General features: G+C 41.5%; 1 protein-coding gene across 3 annotated transcripts in view; it reads left to right on the top strand.

Annotated features, from left to right (window-relative positions):
* Positions 1-22,041, top strand: part of ITPR2 (inositol 1,4,5-trisphosphate receptor type 2) — a 242,810-nt gene that overhangs the window by 117,091 nt on the left and 103,678 nt on the right. For all 3 annotated transcript variants that reach the window (XM_053978468.1, XM_053978469.1, XM_053978470.1), the window contains exons 35-37: positions 9,105-9,295; positions 10,548-10,690; positions 12,257-12,365. In XM_053978468.1, the coding sequence (XP_053834443.1) occupies positions 9,105-9,295; positions 10,548-10,690; positions 12,257-12,365 (443 nt within the window). The remainder of the gene's footprint in view (positions 1-9,104; positions 9,296-10,547; positions 10,691-12,256; positions 12,366-22,041) is intronic.

Below are 22,041 nucleotides of genomic sequence, written 5' to 3'. Positions count from 1 at the left end.
AGTAGAGGCAGAGATACATAGAAACTGGCTAAATTCTGTTGTTGATACATTTATTTAAAAGTATTAATAAATAATGATAATATGAGAAGGTCCCAGAGCCACCTGCAGCACTGTAACAATCAACTCTAAATTTAGATACTTGGAATAGCTCTACAGAATTATCATTTAACATTTTAGCCAAAACATCTCATTAACTTTCTGTATGAATGTGAATAAGCAGTTACCTAAAATTTAGCAACCTTCAATTGTTTTATTTGCTGTGCAGATGATTTAATTATGGATCCATCTGGCAAAGGAACTTTGGAAGCTTAAGACATTTTATTTCCTTTATGCTATAGCTACTACAATCTCACATAAAGCTCCATCTCTACAAATTCTTGTTTGTGTGTTTAACACTTATCCCCTTGCTCTTCTCTGGCATTTCTGGAAACGGTCATCAATAAATTACTTCCTCTGTGAGTCTGGGGAAAGGGGGAGAAATAGGGCAGGTTGAGAGTAGGCTTGAGACCAACCATGCCCTCTGTGTGCTTATAGACAGCTCAATGTCTTCATTTCTGTAGAGCTGCATCTAAAATCAAATTCTAGCTCAAAGAGGTTGTTGTGTTATCTCATCGAGATGAGGCTGTTTGGAGACATCTGAGAGTGGGTTTATTTTCCATTTGGCTATGTGCACACAGCACACACAGCTGATTCTAGCATGAAAAATTCCCAGCAAATTCCAGTGATGCAGAACTCTGCTGATTGCTGGATGAGTCAGGCCAGGCTCTCACTGGGCTTTCTCTTCTCCCAAGGAGCATGTGCTAGGACAAGAAGAAAAGGCCTCAGGTTGCACCAGGGGAGGTTTAGTTTCGGTGTTAGGAAAAAATTCTTCACAGAAAGGGTTGTCAAGCACTGGGACAGGCTGCCCTGGAAAGTAGTTGAGTCATCATACCCACGAGGTACTTAAAAGATGTGTAGATGTGGCACTTAAAGACTTGGTGTAGTGGTGGATGTGGCACTGTTAGGTTACTGTTGGACTCTATCTTGAAGGTCTTTTCCAACCTAAAGTATTCTATGATTCTGCCCTGTTGAGACAGCCAAGCTGAACTTCTCCCCACATCAGCTTGAGAGGGAAACCATGGGTCACCCTAAGGTGATGGCAGATCCAGCTTCACGCTTGGTGTGCCAGGACATGAAAGGGCTGGTGTGCTTTGGTGGGCAGTCCTCTGTGTGCCTCTTGTTCCTGGGGGCTCCAGGAACGGCTCATGTCTGGAGTTTGCTTCAGATATGTGACTTCGTTCCCTATTTGTGGAACTGCATTTCTACCTCCACTACAGTCCTTTCATTCTATTTTCTTTTTTTTATGGAGATGGTTTAGAATTGATTTTTTTTTTAAGTAAGCTATTGTGCTGTCCTATGGGTTCAGGCTCCTTCTTGCTTCTCTGGCTTCCCAGCCATGCCTTTGACACTCTCAGGCGTGGCAGAGCGGAACTGAGCTGCCAAGTGAAGGGCATCACTCTGTGTCTTCCTCTGGGACTTCCCTGCAGCAGCAGCAGGAACTGCCAGGCTGGGAACCCCTGGGGTGCCATGGGCTGGCAGCCTCAGAGCAGCTCCCTGGAAGCACACAGCATTGCTGATTTTCTTGCCCCTATCCTAACAACTGTTCAGGGATTAATCACTAATAGCAATATCTAGCATGGTAAAATTGTGTCGTGTCAGACAACCGCCACGTTTTTATTGAATGTTTTATTTTGACAGTGCAGAAGGGAAGAGTAAGGCAAGAGGCGAGGGGCATTTCCCCAAAGAGCAAGCTAGCTGGAGAACAAGTGGAAGCAGACTTTTTGACAAACATCCCTGTGCAAAATTTGCCTGGCCAGCAGAGATTTTAACTGCAGGTGATACTCGGGTGTTTTTACGCACAGTGACAAACATGTCTTGCCTGGGTTAATGGAGGCCTGTTCTTCTCCGTGGAAATATTTGGAAAAACTGCCCCAGCTGGGGATACGAGAGACTTTTACAGCCAAGACTCTTCTGTGATTGCAGTGGGTGCCTGGTGCCTTTCTCTGTCGGGTGTTCCTCTGCCCAAAATGATACTTTACTTTGAGAAGCCAGAGGCATATTCCATAATACAAACATAGCAACCTTCTTGTGCCTCTTTTGCTGGCTGCATATGTGGACCCTTTTTTCCCCTCTTCTGACCTTAGAATCTGACAACTTTAATGTTAGGGCCTTCATGTTTCACAGCAAGGCTTTTAAAAAAAACTCTAAAAATATTTTGCCTATATCAGAGAGATGGAGTATTGGACAGATTTACAGCAGGGACCAAAGACTTCTGAGGGAAAATAAGTGGAGTATAGATCTGAAAGAAAAACATGATTTTTTTTTTTTTTTTTGGTTGGTATCATTGCCTTGGATTTACAAATGAATCTCAGGGGGAAGAAAGAAAGATCATACACAGATTTCCCAAGACATCAAAGATCCATATAATTACACACTTTTAAAATTACACACTTCAGAGCAAGTTTAAGCAACATACATTCTGCTCAGTGCTTCCTGGTTTGTTGCTGGCAGGTGGATGCAAACACTGCCTCAAGAGCTTAAGATCATTACATCTGCTTTCTGATGAGCACTGTAAGGATGTGCATTAACACAAGGATGTCTTGCAGAAGCTTATTTTTTATAACCCTGGTACTTCAACTCCACTTTACCACCAGGGAAAAACTGCATAAGCTTTTCAAGCCTCACTTGCTGCTTTGTCTCCAGGCACTTTCCTGACTCCAGTTCAGCAGGAAGCATAGAGGCTTGCTCCTCTTCTTCAGCAGATTCCTCTGTTGCTCCAGGAGGTTTGGAACACAGATACCAATGTGCACCAGGTTTCTATTGCCCAGGAAACATTTGGCTTCTCGGCATGAATAGAAACACTTGTGAAATTACATATATATATATATTTTTTTTTATATATATATACATATATACATACGTGTGTGTGTGTGACTTGTTCACCTGGATTTCTGAAGCAGGTTATCACACTGGTGAGAATGAACACATACATATATCACTTTGGCCTTTTCTCTTTTATTACATAGGACTGAGCTTTTGCTTGAAAATACAGTCCAAAAAATGAATAATCAAAACAGCTCCCATCTCCCTGGTAAAACAGCAACAACTGAAAAATATACAGACCTTTGTGAAAAAAGAGGAAATAAGACATCCAGACATTTAATTTATTTCAAATTAATTCATTATCAAAGGACTTTCAGTTCATGCATTTTATAATCTTTGCAAGGTTGAGAAGGGTGGAGGCCAGTCTCAAAGTTTGCATTTTAAACCAGCTACTGTCCTTCTCTAAAGATTGGAGAATATCACCTCTCCTCACAACCAAAGATTATGTGTCTTAAATTACATATCCTAAATAGTATTGAAGTAGGGTTTTTCCCAACCAATCCTTCAGGACCCATGCAAAGAACTGTCTTTGCTTCTTAATTAAGGCAGCAATTCTTGTATCTTCACCTCTGAGCATCAGTTTTCTGTTACAAGGGTAAATTCAGTTGTCTTACACTCTTGTCTCTGTAGCATCCATTAGTTTTCTTCATTATGTTTTAAAAAATTGAATCTTTCCTCTGGTACTGTGTCTATCCCAAGGATATGGTCTGTCTGTGACTGTGCTGTGACCACCAATAATGAAATAACTGGAATTTCCCAGATGAGTAAACAGTGCCAGATAGGAACCTGTATTTGTTACACTATGTCTCTTGGCAGACCCTTTAAAAAAAAAATCTGTTAGCAAGCCAAATTGCATTAGTCACTATCAGATTATGTTCTAGGATGTTGTGCAGGAGAAGCAAGAGGAGAATTCTTGTTTCCATCCTACCAAATATGAGGTGAGCCCTGTAAAATTGCTATTTCCTAAGTTCAAAGCTGGGACAGGTACAGAGGAAGCCCTGCTGGGGTGGTCAGGGGAAAGTAGAACTGTGTTACAGGAAGGGAATTCAGACTCCCACCATGTTTTGCTTAGCAAAACACAGACCTGTGTTGTTGCTCTTTAAATGTACTTAAGAAGATAAATACTCACAGAGACGTTTAAGCTGAAGGACAGTGCTGACCCAAAACCAACTGGACATAAATTACACTAGGTTGTAAATAACCTAAATAAATTTAGATTGTAAATCAGAGGATGAGAACCCACTTTGGAAGGACGTCCTTGGTCAGTGGGCTGAGAGAAAGCGGAGGGAGGAGGAATGGCAGATAAGCTGCCATCATTTTAAATGGGGCTCAATAATTTTTTCTGAAGATACTAAAGAGCATGGGTTGTCCGTAACAGAGAGCAGGTGGTCTGAAGGTGTACTGAAGTCCTTTCTAGTTGAGTATTTATTCCCTAATTTAAAGTCACCAATACCTCCTTGTACAGAATCAAAAAAAAACTCTCCTCTGGTTCTTCTTGACCATGTTTTTATGCCCTCTAAAGCCCTTTACTTTTTACTGACAAATTACAAATAGGAAATATTAAACATAGAATCTAGGTCACATTTTGTTGCATATTTGAAATTATTATGTGTATTTTTATGTCCATATAGATGAATTTTCATATAACATTTTTTTCAGTCCTGAAAATACGTTTATTTCACTTCCCATTTGAATTTTAAAATCTTTTTTCCATTTTATAAAAAGCTAGACCTTCATTTTCAAATTTTAGTTCAAATAAAATAATTATCCTGTTGTTACTTTTTTGACAGCAAGAAGAATACCTTTCAGATGAAGCACATATTTTATTCTATTTTAACTGTTTGTGTTTCCCTAATTGCAAGAAAAATTCAATGATGATCTTTTTACAGGCTGATAAATATTTTAGCTTAGATTTTCTGTTGGAAAAAAACATCCAAGTGAAGGGTACAAGATTGGCAGGTTTGTGTCTTGTCTACACAAAGCTTTTATTTCCCTTAAAAAGTCTTGCTGTCGCTAGCATTAGTGTCTCTCCATCCAAATGCATTTGTTAAGCAGTCAGTAAATGATTAAGGAGCTGGAGGGACTGATTTATGGAACAAAATTAATTGAACTAATATGCATCACTCTGTTACGTGACAACTGGGAAGTGTGGGAGAACATGATAGAGCTGTCTGTGACTACCAGGGGGTGTAAACTGGGAGCACAACAAAGGATTCACAGCCAGATACAGCTGGGGCTTCTTCCTGACCCAGACTGCCCAGCACACTCCTCCTCAAGGGGCTCTTAGGGACAAAATGCCTGCGTGTCCCCCTGAAAACCCACACCAGGGATGCTTCAGGGTTAATTAGCTGTGAAGCCACCACACACTGGTGTGTTCTGTATATACTGCAAAAGCTAATGGAGTGGCACATAAAATTAGAGAGCAGTAGGTGGAAATAGAGAGAACAGCGAGGTTCCTTATGGCAAGGTAGATTATTCTGAAGAATGAGCATCCAAGGAAAATTACAGGCAAGGGCCAATTCCTGGAAATCCTTACGACTAAATTGGTCCTCAGATACAGGCAGCAGCACAATGAAAGCACAGTACTTCAGGAGGCATTCCTGAAACAGGTCCAATTGCTGTGCTCCTGTGAAGAGAACTGCATGCAGGTAATTTAACAAATAACACCTGGGCCCATTTCAGGCTCTCTGGGAGCAGCTGGACTGTGCTCCTGGGACTGCGCTGGAGCTTGCTTGTCGAGAGTGCCTTGATTTTTACCTGCTTGATTCTTGGCATTCCTGGTGCCCTTCTCTTTTGAGTCTTCGAGTACTATTTCATTGTGTAAGCAGTAAGGGGGAGGAAAGCTGCTGATCACTGGATGCCCACAGACCCATCCAGCACGGGGCAGGGCGTTTTGCTGGGACCTGGCCGAATTCACGGCGCTGCATTTCTTACCACTGCTGTGGGTTGTGTTTGCTCACTTGTCTTGGCTCCTCTTGACTCTCTTGCTGAGAGATAATTGGGAGCAGCAGATTGAGAGTTAGTAGTTTAAAGGATTTCCCAGAAATTCCATCTCCTCTGACACTAGCAAAATGGTGTTGTGTATTGAGGATGTAATTAGCCCCATGCACAGTGCCCTAGGTGGGAAATGGGCACTATATAAGCCTGGGATGTGCCCTCCACTGCAGGGCAGAATTTACTTGTGCTGAAGACATCACAGAATCACACAATATTCTGAGCTGGAAGGGACCCACAAGGATCATTGAGTCCATCCTGGTAAGTATCCTGCTGGATACTTACGTACAGCCACATAGCTTTTTCCCAAGTTCACCAGATGAAAGACAGAATTTTACCCCCTCTTGGCTCCTTTGTCTACCAGCTCTAACCATACTTTGCAAGTTTGAGTGCTGTCCAAAAGTATTTCTAAGTGGAACAAAAATAAACACACTCTTAAATATTTGATGTTGATACTTTAAGGGAGATTGACACATTTTGAAGAGGAAAGCAGCCTACAACACCTAAATTAAAAATAAATATTTATGTTCACATTTGTTCATCAGCTTTCCAAAATATAAAAATACGTTTCATGTTGTTTTAAATAATGAAATGTGAAACAAATGAAAGATAAACTTTCTACAAGCTGAAAAGAAATAAGAAGTCTTTGTTTATAGCTTAGACTTCAACAGAGCCCTTTGACAACCAATAGAAATCTTAATTACAAATGGAATTATACATGTAAGAACTGCTCAAAACAAAGGAGTATTTTTTTTCTCTCTCTAGTTTTCTTTGTGATAGTTTTAATTAGTTCCAACTCTTTGAACAATCATAGTCCTTGACTGCTCCTCAGACACTGATGGAAGTTGTTAACTTCAAATGGCATCTCTAGGACTGCAGAAGTCTGGGTTTTCCTCTGAACAGTGTGCTCCCCATTGCTAAATTTATTCTTCGATATATCAGGATTCTGCATACATTCCACTTAATTGAGAAGTGAGCATTGTCCAGTAGCATTCCAGTGATTGACACTGGGACACAATAAATTGGATTAATAGGCTGCAGCACTCTACCCACACTGGCAGAACTTTAATGGACTTCTCTAGTAAAGTAGGCAGCAACAGGGCAAATGTGTTTTGAAAAACAGCCCAGTTGAATTATATGGCAAAACAATCATTAGAAATAATGGCCAGCCATACATGGCATTTTCCACATGTTAATCAGGAACTTGCCTTCAAAACAAATGGAGAGTGGAAAGGAAAGGTCAATTTGTGTCTTCCCAGCTTAACCTATTTTTTTTTTTTTTTTTCCAATTCCCTGTGGCCAACCATTTAAAAGAAAGCACCTACCAGAAATGGAATTAGAGAATTCTCTTCCATCCCAATGGAACAGCCTTATCCATGGGGGAAGCCCCAGTCCTGCATCAGGATCCAACCTTGTTGCAGTGGGAAGAGAGGAGGGTACCCTGAACCTGTGGGATCCATTAAAGGAAAGAGAGTCCCCATGACAGAGTGCTCTTGCCACAGTCTCTGAGGCTGGAGGTTGAGGTGTCACAGCTAGATTTAGGTTTATAATAAAAGCTGTCATTTCAATCTAGTCCTGAGGGGAAGAGGAGGTTTGTGCCTGGGATCTGTGACTCACTGTGCTTGGCAGCACTGCAGCCTTCATTCATCAGAGCTGTGTGGTGCCTCTGCCTGCATGTCCTCCCGTGGGGCTGGAGGCATGGGCTGCTTGGGACAGAAGGGCATCTGCTGACTTCACAGGTTCAGGACATAAAGTTGGATATATTTTAGAGCTGGGAGGAAGAGGTGGAATATTTTTGATGCCTTCCTCCACTGTGGGAAGTGTGTTAGTGAGACTAGTGGGGAAATGCCTCAGAGAAACGTTGTACAGAACTGCAGTTTGGGCTAATTGCTTTCTAAAATTCAGCTTGTTTCAATAAGGAAAACTGAAAAATTACTTATTATTGGTCTTTATTACAAATGGATTAGAGCTCCATTTTACTTTTAAGTTTTCATTAAACATAAGCTGTGCCACAGCAATTAAGTGAAATGACATGCAATACAGAGCCTAATGACTGGAACATGACCTATCTTTTGGAGATACTGATCACAGACTCACAGAATGGTTTGGGTTGAAAAGGACCTTAAACAGCATCCAGCTCCATCCCCTGCCATGGGCAGGGACACCTTCCACTATCCCTCAGAGCCCCATCCAGCCTGGCTTGAAACACTTCCAGGGACGGGGCAAACTTTTGTTTATTGGTTGAATTTCAGACTACTCATGCTGAGCCAGAGAACAATGTCACTCTGATCTCCAGTGGGATGGAAAGCAGCAGCTAACACAGAGATTTTACTGAGGGAGAGGGCAGATACTTTCTAGCGTTGCCTTTCAAACTTCCTTTTCAAACAACAGTTAAGGATGCAATAGTAGTTTAATAGTGTATATCCTGCAAATCTCTTCTCATTTTTTAAATTCTGATACTCTCTCTATTGTCATTTCCCGCCTCTAAAGTCTAAAAAGAAAAAAATTGCAATTTTTAGCTATTAATTAAATTTTTAGTTAGAATATCAGATGCTTATTAACTACTGCATATATTGCAGTGGCATCCAGGCACCATCCAAGAATCCAGGTTTTAGCAACCCTAGCAGTACAGGAAATCCAGAGAGAAGAGGAGACAGTCTTTTTCAAATTTAATTTGTATGCACTTGGTTCCTCAAGGTCTTCACAAGAGAAATATATAATAAAGCAGCAGAGAGTACTTGGAAAATTGGATAAATGTGCATATGTCCACTAGAAAGAAAAATTTCAGAATTTGCTTCTGAATAGAGTAAAACTAACTGTTGAAATAACACATGCTCCTTTTGTTACTCTTATTAATATCTCTGGATTTTTTTTCAAGTTAGTAGAAAAATTATTCTGTTTAAAAAAAAATACCTGTGTCTGTGAAAATATATACTGGAAAGGATTCTCATCTCATTTAAAATAGTACAGCTTGTTTTCTTTAACTAGATTATGGCTGATTTCTACCACTTAGGTATGCTTAATTTTAAGGGTTCTTATTTTTAGGATCCTTATTTTTAAAACCTGTTGAAGTGATATCACCCTGCCCCTTAATTTCAACAAGATCAGGCTGTTGCATGCCATGATCTCTATAAGATTTTCAAGTTTTTGCCATTCTAAATGTCTTGGGTTTTTCCTTCCTATTAAAGCAAAGAACCGTGGGATTGCGATTCCAGTGGATTTGGACAGCCAGGTGAACACCTTGTTCATGAAGAGTCACTCCAGCATGGTGCAGAGGGCAGCTATGGGCTGGAGGATGTCAGCCCGCAGTGGACCTCGCTTCAAAGAAGCTCTTGGTGGGCCTGCCTGGGATTACAGGAATATCATAGAGAAACTACAGGTACGGAAATAGCAAATGGCTTGGGCAGCAGTGGGATTGCAGTTACCTCACGTGTGCCAGATGTGGAAAACACCAGAGACAGGCCCAGTGCATTTTTAGTGCTGGATGAGAGGAGCCACTGCTGCACTTCTGCATGGGGGCAGCTGAAGGCTCAGCTCTTCAAGATCAGTACTTGGCTCCTACAGAAGTCAGAGAGGGGTAGGAGGTATCACAGAATGAGCTGAGCTGGAAGGGTCCTACAAGGATCATTGACGCCAACCCTTGGCCCTGCACAGGACAATCCCCAGCAATCCCACCCTGTGCCTGAGGTTGTTGTCCAAATGCTCCTGGAGCTCTGGCAGCCTTGGGGCTGTGAGCATTCCCTGGGGAGCCTGTTCAGTGCCCCAGCACTCTCTGGGGGAAGAACCTTTTCCTGATATCCAACCTGACCCTCCCCTGACACAGCTCCAGCCATTCCTTGGGTCCTGTCCCTGGTCATACAGAGCAGAGATCAGGGCCTGCCCCTCCTCTTCCCCTCGTGAGGAGGCTGCAGAACTGCTGTGAGCTCTGACCTCAGTCTGCTCTTCTCCAGCTGAACACACCAAGTGCCCTCAGCTGCTCCTTATGTGGCTTCACCTCCAGACCCTGTCCCTCCTCTGGACACTTACATTGTGGTGCCCAAAACTGCACACAATATTCAAGTTGTGTTCTCCTTAAAGTTCTCCACAGAGCAACATCTCCATTCTGCCTTTTTATGGCCACATGCCCTGTTCTGGCTGCAGAGTTTCCTCTGCTACTACTACTACTGTGGGTTTTAAGTCATGTTTGGGTCACTGGAGATTGCCATGAGATGGAGATCACCTTGTGCATGTAGAGTCTAAACAGCATCAGGGGTTTATGACCTGAGAAAACAGCAGGACCCAGACAAATGGAGGGGGCCCTAAACACCAAGGACACAACACCTGAGGTGACACATTAACTGTGTGTGGTGAGCATTGCTTTTACAGCACACCATCATCCTAACTGTTGCCACAGCTTTTGTGAACACTACTGCAGAGGAGAAATTTGAAAGAGAGTAACAATGGGCACCTTCTCCCCCTTGCTCTGCGTGTGGAGTGGTGTGAAGAAAGGCTTGAGGTGGCTTTAGAACCACCAGGGCTGCCCAGGGCTCTTGCAGCTGGGTATCACACTGGGCCAAGCAGTGCACCACACCGACCACAGCGACATTGTTGTAGTTCTCCTGCAGCTGTGGATGCTCTCCTGTCTCCCCCAGGATGTGGTGTCCTCCTTGGAGCAGCAGTTCACACCCATGATGCAGGCTGAGTTCTCAGTGCTGGTTGATGTGCTGCACAGCCCAGAGCTCCTGTTCCCCGAGGGCAGCGATGCCAGAATAAGATGCGGCGCTTTCATGTCCAAGTAAGTGGCATGCAGAGGGGCCTGTTTGCTTCTTTGGGAAAGATGGTAGGGTTTTAACATTTTCAACAGCACTTACTTCTGGTTTTCAGCAGAGACTTAAGCATGCAGGTGACCAAATTTACTGCTGAAAGCTTAAAGTGAGGTCTTTTGATCCATATTTAATATTTCCAGACAGCAGTTTTGCTGTCTGGAGAACACAGAGAGAGAGGGGCTGCTTGCCTTACCTGTTAGAAATGGGATTTTAGTGGCTTGTTAAAATTGTGGCAGGCTAAACCTACTTCTCTTTCTCAATAGGCTACTTTGCTATTACATTTCACCAAACCTACAACAGAAACTTAGATTTTGCACAGCAGAATTTTCAAGAATTCATAATGAAGCAGTGGGCTGCTCAAGGCTCGTGGGTTTTTTGTTGGATTTTTTTATTTGGTACAGCAAATTGATATTTTTATTTTAAACTGCCAACAGCTCTTTGAAAATACATTTCACTGGGACCCCTATCTGGTCTTGAATCATTAGATGTTTTATTTGCAGTCTGTGCATTGGAATAGAGTCTTGCAAATTTTTTATTATTCCTCAAGTGAGATGCCCTCCTTACCCTTGAGAAACTATAATTTAAACAGAGATAACTGGGGGGAAATGAATGCATTTGGCAGCTCTCCTGTTTCCTTGGTTATTTGCATATTCTGTAGAGGTAGCATTATAACAATATATTTTATATGTTTGGAAAAATTAAAAAAATAAAAATTAAATTTTGAGATTATCCCATCCCATGTCCTCTGTCCAAACTCCTGTTTGAAGCCAGCATCAAAATGCAAAAAAAAAAAAAAAAAATTCTGTCGAAGGCCTTCAGATTTCCTCCCTTCCTATTTTCACACACATTTCTCCAGCAATGTGTGAACCACTGCAAAGACCTGTGCACAGATCTGTTCTGCACAAAGACAGAAAAGCTGCTTCTGGTATCGGCTTCAGCTGACTGAAATCCAAACTCCTGTCACAGTCATTTCTGGAGACAGAAATGGACCTTGTTTTCTGGCTTGTCAAATGGTTGTGTGAGTGTAAACAACAATTACGTTTCATCCAAATGTCTCTATTTCTGAACATTTCCAGGTAAGATTTTTTGGAAATCCTTTTGGCTGAATACCATTGGCTAATTATATCCTAAATATATTATAACCATCATAGAAGTTGGAAGGTATAAAGGTTGTAGCTTTTAAAGTTTGCAAGATGCATGGTGAGCACTGGTTACCTTTAAATAATGGTTAAAATAAGTTACCTTTAAATAAAGAAAGGATGAAATAGCAAGTCTGGATCTTAAACTGCAAACCCTCAAAACAAGTGGATGTAAAATTCTGTCTTTTGTATGGGCAATAAGATATGGAAATTGACACAAAAATCTCCCAACACCTTGAAAGTCCCATTTCCTTTTTAATTAGGATTTCTCTTGACCACTTTTATTTCCTTTCCTTGAGGAAAAATACTGTGATGGGCAATTTTTACATAAAGAAATTGCAGCATGGCTTAGCAACAATATGCAATGCTCTTTAAGTTTTAATATTTTACTTTCAGGTTGATTAATCACACAAAGAAGCTAATGGAGAAAGAAGAAAAGCTCTGCATTAAAATCCTTCAAACTTTACGAGAAATGCTTGACAAGAAAACCAACTTTGCAGAAGAGGTACTGCTTCCACTTTAATATTAAATATAGAACTAACAGCATGGTATTAATAACAGAATCTGACATGATTTCAGTTTTGTGCATGTTTTAGAGATAACTTGGTGTCTTAGGAACAGTGTGGTAAGGTAGCAAGTTGGTTTGGAACAAAAGAAACACTCTGCCTTACATAGTTTTGTGTGAGGGACTTGATAAGAGTCAAGGCAAGCAAGATGAAATGAATTAGAAGTAGCAAGTATTACTGTGTACAATTATTATATGTTGTATAATCTCTATTTCTGGATATTAATCTTAATTTGTCACACCTGACTTTACCATAAAATCAATGGAAATATAGGGATTTTTAATTGCAATTGTACAGTTTTTCCTTGCTGCCTGTGGTGCCAGACTTTTGTACTCCACACGCTTTTTAATGCTCCCAAATGTGTGAAAGGAAATCTGCAATGTTTAAGCAGAGCTGCCAGTTTTGGGAAGAAGTGACATAGTCTGTACTCAGTAAGTGCCTAATTATTTCTTGCATTCCTCTCTCCCCTCATTGCCCAGTTTTCTCTCACAAAACCAAGTCTTTCAAATGCCTCTTTCATTTTTCCTGTTCCTTTGGCTATCAGTAGGCAGATTCAGATGTAGATGTCAGCTGTCCCTGTTCTTTCTGAGCCTGATCCCAGTGTCTTTTGTGTAATTCCTCTTCTCTGTATTTCTGGGTATTCCCCAAACCCTTTCAGTTTTATTCACTCTTAAATATGAACCATGAAGCTATCATCTAATCTCTCAGTGCTGACATGAGACCTGCCCTGTGCAAAAATAAGCAGTGTAAGCAGAGGAAACCAAACTCATCTTCACCTCCTCCTCGAAGAAAACTGTGGTTAGGCCTAGGCAGACAAATTCTTTTTTAATGTCATAAAGAGAATTTCACAGGGGAAGCAGATACTATTATTCTTTACTATTATTCATATTTATTCTAATAGCAGTCTGGGTGTATAACACCACTGCATCACATGGGAAAAATAATTTGCTTTTGTAAGTGACCTTTGCCAAACCTCTCTAAAAGAATTACATAGACCCACCATAAGTTAACCTCATCTCAGGACTACAGGGGAAGAAAAAAAGACAACACTTTTAATGTAGGACTTGAAACAAGCAAGATTTGCTTGTTTTAGTTGTTCCTTGTACCCTCCTGTGGCTGCTGATAAAGGGAGACAGAGTTAAGGGAGGGAATTCCCATCAGAGGGAATGTGCCCCATCGGTCTGTAAGGGCTCTGCTCTTCAGGAGTGGGTAAAGGAGGTGTATTCCCAAATCCCTCATGTGACTTCCACCATCTTGGGGATGCATGGTGGGTGGAAAAGCTCTTTCTAAACAGAATTTCTCCCCCGTGCTTCCTCTGGAGTCCCATTGGTTTTACCCTACGGAATGTGATGAATCAGTGCAAACAAATATGTGAATAAACAAGCTTGGATATGCTTTGCAAGTGCTTCTCTGGCTTGCTACTCTTATGAGTCATTGCTCAATACAATGGACTTCAGAACAGTAAAAATAGCACAATGAATAGCCTCATGTGTGTGTTTCCCATCTTTTTTTGGGTTATGATCTCACTACCTGCAAAGTTATTAAACTATGGTATGCAGATATTAAAAAAAAAAAAATAGCAGTAAATACATAATGGTCGTAACCAGAACAAAGCTACAGAGGGATGTGGGACATTTTGACAGGAAGCCTGAGTTTGCTAATCACCCATCAAATTGTATTTTCTGTGATAAACCTGACAGAAATGGTCAACCTCCAGTTTCTGCATACTTTCCCACAGTGAGAAAGAAGGATGAAATAATGAGATAAAATTTCCTCTTCTCTCTTCATGTTAATTTCCACCACTGAGCATATCCTACTGTCTTTGTCCTTCATTTGACCACTGGAAGATAGCCTGTGTCATTTGCTGAAGGAACAGGAGGCAAAAGAGGAGTAAGGGCTTATTTCAGTGATTTTCTACCTATTCCTGCATCTACTATGCCAACTCTATTGTTGCTCCTCCTCTTGGTGGTGAGTTTCAGGTCTCTGGTGCTCTCCTGGCTCCACTTCCTTGGATTTCCTGGCAGTCAGCCTCTGAGGCAGCACTCACTTGTGCTTAGCACCACAGCATCTAATCAAGCTGGGAATCAAAGTTTAATTTCAGAAGTTTGATTTAAGGTATATAAACTACACATAAAACCTCCTGGCCATTGATTGGCTTTCATAAGTAATTTTGGGTGATTATTGCAATCTTCTGGGACTTCTGCATAGAGTCCTAGCCCTGTTTGTATTGATTAGGTCACCAACTGGAGTGAAACCTGATCTACAGCCCCTCTCTTCCAGAACAGCATTAAAACACTTGGGGAAAGCAGTGTGTGGAGAGCTCACATTGCCTCTCTTCAGATAGCTACTGCAGCATCTAAGTGTATTTATCTAAAGCTTGCTTCAGACTGACTATTTGAGAAGAAAAGCAGGAGGGACAGAAAGGACTGTGCTTGGACTGGATGTACCCTATCTATATTTGGGTTTAGAATCACTGGCAATTTTTATACCCATTTTGCAAAACCAGAAGGATCTTGGACTGGCATTTTTGAATTTATTTAGGCATATCTTTTTGTGTTTTACTGTAGTGCTTGATATCAGTTTAATTTCTGTGTCAATGTTGCCTCTAGACCTATTTATATACCTCAGTTTGAATCTGAGTAACATTTCCAAAAGCACCTGAGACATGTAGACTGATGCGTGCTCACTTTACAAATGATGGGAGCAGTTTAAAATCTTAGCATTACCTTGCTGCCCTGCTTACAGTGTCTGTCCATACAACAGAGCTGCTGGGCCAGGAAGGGGGGTTCGGAAGCTTAAATTAAACCCTCCTCAGGGAATTGGATGAAGTTGTTGAATTCTTGACCTAATGGTGCTCATATGCACTTCTTGCCTGACTCCAGTTGTTGGCAATGCCTTGGGTACAAGGCAACCTGCTGATTTCCCAACTGTTTGTAAATCAGGTCAGCACCTCTGGGGGAAAAATATCCTCTCTGCTACCATGTGTACATTACATCTGATCAGATGTGCTAATGGATGGTAGGGCGTTACAGAATTTGGCAGAATCCAGGCCTGTGTGCCCCGCCCTAAGGCAGCTCCTCTGAGAAACACTACAGTAAATGAATGGAGCCCTTCAGGAAGGGGTGCCTGTGCTGCAGAGCATACACTTTATACTTCTTCTTCCTCTTTTAGGTGTTGAACTTCAGTATAAATAATTGAAAACTGCATTTTTAAGTGTCAGTAAAACAAAGACTTTAAGCTGCTTAATTGTCAGAAATAAGTAGTTGCGCTTTTTGCCTTTTTTGGAAAAACTCATAAAAAAATGTTGGGTTTTCTCTTAGACATTTGTACTAGTCCATGATTTAAAATCATAGAAGTAGCTTTGTTATCTTTTTGTTTTGCAGGGTTAATGTTTCTGCGTTCAACTTTAGATATTAAATGTAAGCTGTCCTCTCCCCTTTGTTTGCAGGAACACCACCAAATATACACATGAAAGAAACAGTACAGCTTTGGTGGAAATACAAATGTATTTTATTTCTGTAAGATATGGTCCCAGATATGGCCACTGCTGGCTCTTGGTCATTTTGTGCCAGAAGAACTGAATCTTTTCATGTGGAGCTGTTGACAAAACTCCAGTGAGTTTGTCAAAAGCAGTCCTGCCAATTTATTATTGTATTGATCTACCAAGCAAGCTGAAGTCAGTGAGAGCTGCGGGTCTTTTTCTGCTGGGGTAAATGGCCTCAATGGGTATTGGAAGCCAGGATATTTTGGGAGCCACTACAATGTCCCAGCATTGCAGCACTGAGAATCACAGACATTCTCAACTTCAACTGCATTTTATTCTATAGCCTCATCTTTTCAAGATGATTTGACTTATTTGCATGAGCAAATTAGGCAGCATTCAGATAAACAGCATTTGTAGGTTAAAAAAGAAAAAAAGAGGAGGAAAAAGAGAATAATTCTGAAAATGTGTTGCTTGCTGAATGTATCATACCTCAAAAGAATGCTTATTTTAAATGGGCGAGCGGGATCCGAATTCCTTTATTTGTGTTGCTACTCACATTTTGGGTTAGTGGCACTGCAGGCATTTTGAAGAATTGCATTTAATTTTTCCCTGTTTCTGCTGTCAGTTTTATTTGTGCTGATGTATAAAAATACCTGTGCACTGGCCTGTTTTTCCCTGTTGTCAACAGGCCATTCTCCTCACTAAGCTCAGTGTGCCTGTGTGCTGACAGGGGGTCAGAAACACCACAGGAGGACATGTGTGCTCAGTGCTGTTTGTACTGAATTTTTTAAGAAATCACTTACCTATTTTAGCTGATAAAGGACACTTTTGCAGGGTCCTGCATTAAAAACTCACTCCTTAGGAAACTGGTTCACAGGGAGGGACTGGAGGTGCAGGGAGGAAGAATGTTTGGTTATCTCAGCAGTGCCAGCCTGGCTGTGACCAGCGCTTCTGGTGTGGTCAAAAAACTGCTGTTGTGGCTTTGTCATGGGAGTTAAATGATGAGTTATTTGTCATGGGAGTTAAATTCAAACACAAATGGGACAAACCCCTCGGTCTTGGAGATACTTTGTGTGAACATGGTGATCAGCTGCAGAACCAAAGCCTCCAGGAATTCATTGCAGCACAGGATTCAAGCTTTGCTATTGCCCTGAATCCTCTGAGCCAGTAATTGCAGTGGCAGGAGCACCAGAGCTTTCAGATATGCAAGACTAAACACTGGACGTGGTCAGAACCTGAAAGTGTGGTAATTTCTCTTTAGACCCATGTACTGGCATTTTATAAAAGAGAGAAAACCTACAGAAAAACAAATGAGCACAGTTTCACTTTTCCCCCTCTAGGCTTCAAGCTGGGATAATTAAGCAAAGGGATACCAGGAGGCATGTGATGGTGTTGTTTGTTCTAGCCAGGTGTTGTCAGCCACAGTGCTCAGAGCCTCGGGCCATCAGCCACTGTTGTGTTGTTATTGCTGCACATTTCTGGGGCTGTGACAGGCAGCATCAACCAGAATATTCTGAATTAGCATCTCTCATCTTTGGGGTACCCCTTTAACCTCCTATGATCTGCATTGTTCTGGACTGAAAGGACCACACTGCTGGACAGCCCCCAGAGATTCTGCTGCATTTTTGATCACACACATTTGTTGCTGATGCAAAAACCTGTGAGAACTGGTATAAGAAAAGTGTGACTTATTTTTAAGGGGATATTTTTTTTTCTGTAAGTAACAGGCCCTAGAGATTTGCTCCAGCTTTGGACTGTCACCTGCTTGTGTCACCTTCAGAAGCCTGTTGAGCGCCACTGTGCTTGGGCCAGTTGTGAGGTGCCTACACGTAATTCAGGAGAGAGCCTTCCTGACACCTTACAAAGTGCAGGTCCTGATCTAGTGAAAGGCAGGGGCAGTTTAATCTGCTGCAGGGGCAGTGAACACAGGCCTAACTGTATTGCAGGCATGATTTTGCCCTCTTAATATGCATAACTGTTAACTCGCCATGATGTAAATAAAGTATCTCCAGAGACCTGCAGGTACTTCTGTCTCAGGTGATAGTTCAGTGAGCAGTGGTGCTCACTACTCTCTGGTACTTACTCTTTTTTGTTTCAAAACCTTTGTTATTTTTCCTTTGTTTGTTTGCTCTTCAAGTCACAAACAAATCTAATGGCAGGATACCCAGGCTGTAAAAACACATGGTTGTTAACACATTTCATCCAAAAGATTGTAGTCTCTCAGCAGCTCATATTTATCAAATTTTAAGATTAGGGTATGTTGTTATCCAGTTTTCTTTCAGAAATATTAAGCTCCAAGTCCTGATTGATAAATTATTTTGGAACTTATATCATCTGCCCGTCTCACATACATCAACTTTCCTCTAAAGGAGCATCTGATGCTGTAAAATATTTTTTGTAGCTTAAACAAAACAGCATCAACCAAACCAATAAAACTGGAGTAGCTTGTTCCTTACTCTGAACTTCAAATGACCAATTTCTGCTCTGGAATTTGCCCTTTATACTATGGGACATAGGGGGTTTGCCCTTCTTTTTTCACATTAATTCCTTCCTATGGATGTAATCTTAAGAAGAGCAAAGCAGCAAGAAAATCTTAACTGCCTGCAAACTGTCTGACATCCTTCTCTATTGATACTGCTACTCATAAAAAACAAATAAGAGTGCAACAGAAGGGAGCTGTTTAATAAACGGAACTGTTAGAGCTCTGAGGATGATTCATGTCACCTTACTCAGGTACAATATTCATGGAACTCATCAGGATCCTTTTTGTGAACAACAGCAACTAGATTTTCTTGTTTTGAATACAGGTGAAATGAATTTCACTAAAGACTTCAGTACATCTGGAAGTTAAATTCCATGCTCACTATAGCTCTTTGAATCAAATTCTACAGCATGAAGATATCAGGATCAAGGTTTTACCCCTGATTTGTTTTATTTCTATATTTTATATTATGAATAAAGCAGATTTTTAGGAATTTAGTGGAAGGTTCTAGCAGATCTTAGATTGGCAAGGGACTAGGTAAATGACTAAAGGTATGTTGTAAGTTAATATGTAAAATGAGTCAACAGTTTTATCATATGGTTTATGTCTCCAGGTGAGTGGAGTTTTGTGTGAGGATGGATTCATAAATATAAATATTTATTTTAGGTTATTTATTCCTGTTCTTTCTCTTTTTCTTTTACCTCCATAGTGGAGTTATATTAGAAGATAAAGATTAGAATGTCAAATTGGTGTCTTAGCATATTGTTTTGTTTTTAATGGAGAAGATGGTCTTGTTTAGAATGATATGTGTTAATCCTCTCAGAGTTACTTAACAGGAATAAAAACATAATTCCTATGGCCACTGTAAATTTAGTGATTGGTGGTTGTTCAAAGTGCCCAGTTGACATCCCAAGGAGCCTTTGTGCTTATTTGCAGAGCAGGAGCAATTGCCAGGAGTACAACGGGGTTTTCCATACCCTGGGAGCAGCTACACTGAGGTGGAAAGGGAGTTCAGAGGAGCATGTGAGAGAAACAAATTGCAGGCACCCTGAAGCTTGGGATGGTTGCGAGGTTTTTTGGGAGTCAGGAGAATAAAACTGCATAAACCTTTTTCCTGACTATGATTCTGGAAGATGTTTCTCCCCACACACTTCGCACTCCCTTTTCAGAATTAATTCCTGTATGAAAAGGCCACATTTATAAGCAGTTTCAGTACCACTGCCAGGTAATGGTTATAATTCTTGCTGGGAAGCACAGAGAGTGCTGCAGTATCACAGAGACCACAGTGTGGCAACTGTGGACTTTTCAGAAACATCTCCTGTCTGTGGGAGCAGGTCAGCTGCTGCTGCTGCTGCACAGCTCAATTCCCACAGCAGTCAAATGTCTGCAGTAGTCGTGGAGGGGGCAAGAGAGAATGTCTCCTTTGGTTTTGAATTTCCTTGGAAGGGGAAAACTGTTCTTTTGTTTTCTGTGTGGTTTGGGGTATTTTTTGTTTGGTTTTTTGTTTTGTTTTGGGGTTTTTGTGCTGTTGTTGCTGTTGTTGTTGTTGACTATTACAAATTTGCTGCTGCTTTATTTAATATGTTTGAGCAACAACCCTGTTTGTACTTTGCAGTCGCACCAGAGAGATAGCAGTGAGCAGAATTCAATGCCTTGTATTAAGGATGGCCAATGAATATTTATGATAGACCTAGGGAGCCAGTAATAAAAATGAAATCGGCATGATGCCACTAGATCCAAATCTTTGATCTCTGTTTTAAGAGAAAATACAATAAAGCAGGGGATAATGGACTCATTATAATGGAATGGTTAGTTATGGTTACTTAGGGCAGCATGAATAGGTGGCATTACATAAACTGCTCTAGTCCAAGATTTACGATGCAGAAATGTATTTCAGGCACTGAGTTTCTATAGGAAATATCAGTTTATGATATTGTTCTGGTTTAGTCAGTCCAAACACAAAGAATTAAAGATACATCCCTTTCAGACAGCAGGATGGGGCGTGCTCTTGCCTTACTAGGGACAGCAAAAGCACTAAGAACCAGCAAGGCCCTTCTCCTCGACCTTTTTCTGTGTCTGCTCCTTATCCATCACCCTGTGAGCAGGTAGAGGGAGGGCTGGGCATTGCACAGCAGGGTGGAAATTAGATTCCACTCCCTGCCCAGGCCATCTTACCAGATACCAGGTGTTGGGGGACTCTTGGGGTCGTCAGGAGAGAGGGGACAGCTGCCAGTTTGGCATCACCAGGAGCACACAGGGGTGGTGGCTGGAGATGTGTGCCACAGCTGGAAGCACCCACCTCCACCAGGAGCAGGGAGAATCTCCTGCAGAGTGCTGAGACAGCTCCTAGGAAGCCTAATGAAGGAGCTGGTATTTGACAGGGACAGGGAGCAGGAGTGAGTGAGCTATTTTTCTTTTTAATGGTTGCAATTACTTGCTTAACACCCCTGCCACACCAAGCAAGACGCAGAGGAGGGCTGATTCCAGGCTGTGGATGAAAGCTGATCCTGAGGTCTCTGTCTAGCCAGGGAGGAGGAGGAAATGGAAACTCACTGTTTTCTGATTCATTTCAAACTGATGTAATTTCTAAGGGACTTCATCACTAATGACATCTGGCAAGGGATTAGTCTGTAATGTGGCCCATCTCTCTCTTTTCAAGAAAAAGAAAATATATGCTATATTGAACTTTGGAAAACAGCTATTAAGCAACCCCAGTAACTGCTTCTGATAGGATTTTTTTTTTTTTTTTGGTCTGATGAGGATTTTACCCAGCATGTTTGGCCTTGGAGGAGTGCCTGGATGGTATTGCCAGCTGGAATTGTCAGAGCTGCTTTGTCTTCTGTCCCAGGAAAACAGAAGCCTGGCAGGCAGTCACTCTCGCTCTTCTTTCATATCCCTGCTTAGTCAGAGTTGCCAGCCCCAAGCACTGAAAACCCTGAGTCAGGCCACAAACAAATCACGAGATTTGGCTTGAAAATCATGAGACTTTTTTAATTACAAATAGTTTATTTGGGATTTCTCTGAGTCTTTAGAGTGTCTGTTCTTCCAATTCTACGGTACAAATCCCAGAGTTTGAAGTATGCTTTGTTGAATTACGCATGTGTTTATTTACTGAAATAAAAGCCAGGTTCATTTATGGTTACCTGGTGTCTGCAGTTCATGGGGAAAAGACCAGAATATTTGGAGCTCCCATGAGGGGATCCTTTCTACTGCCAGGGGTGCCAGCAAGAGGCACTGCTGGCCCTCAGCTGGGGCACAGGGAAATGTGCTCAGCAGGGTGGGACCAGTGTTGGTAGTCCAGGTACAGAGTTGTCACTGGGGGCTGGGGACAGGGCCTTGTCACTCTGAAAATTCCTTTTGGCAGACTTGTCCAGAACAATTTGTCCCCAATTACTGAGCAGTTACACCAGCAAAGTCTCCTTATATTCCTTTTTCCTGCAAGCTTTTTACCCTTCCCCCCCACTTATTTTTTCTACTGCTTTTCTCCCCTTTCTTGCAAAAAACTTGATTTTTTGACTCCTTAGCTGTCTACAGTAGCATTTGTGCCCCATTAGCCCTCCATCCAGTAGGGCTGGATACCAGTCTGCCTGTCTCTGCTGCAAAAGAAATTTAGATAACCTTGACTCTCACGTCTTTCAGTTTTAAGACT

This window comes from Vidua macroura, chromosome 5 (genome assembly GCF_024509145.1).
Source record: "Vidua macroura isolate BioBank_ID:100142 chromosome 5, ASM2450914v1, whole genome shotgun sequence".
Lineage (NCBI taxonomy): Eukaryota > Metazoa > Chordata > Aves > Passeriformes > Viduidae > Vidua > Vidua macroura.
The sequence above is the reverse complement of the archived record's forward strand: the minus strand, read 5'-3'. Positions and strand labels throughout refer to the sequence as shown.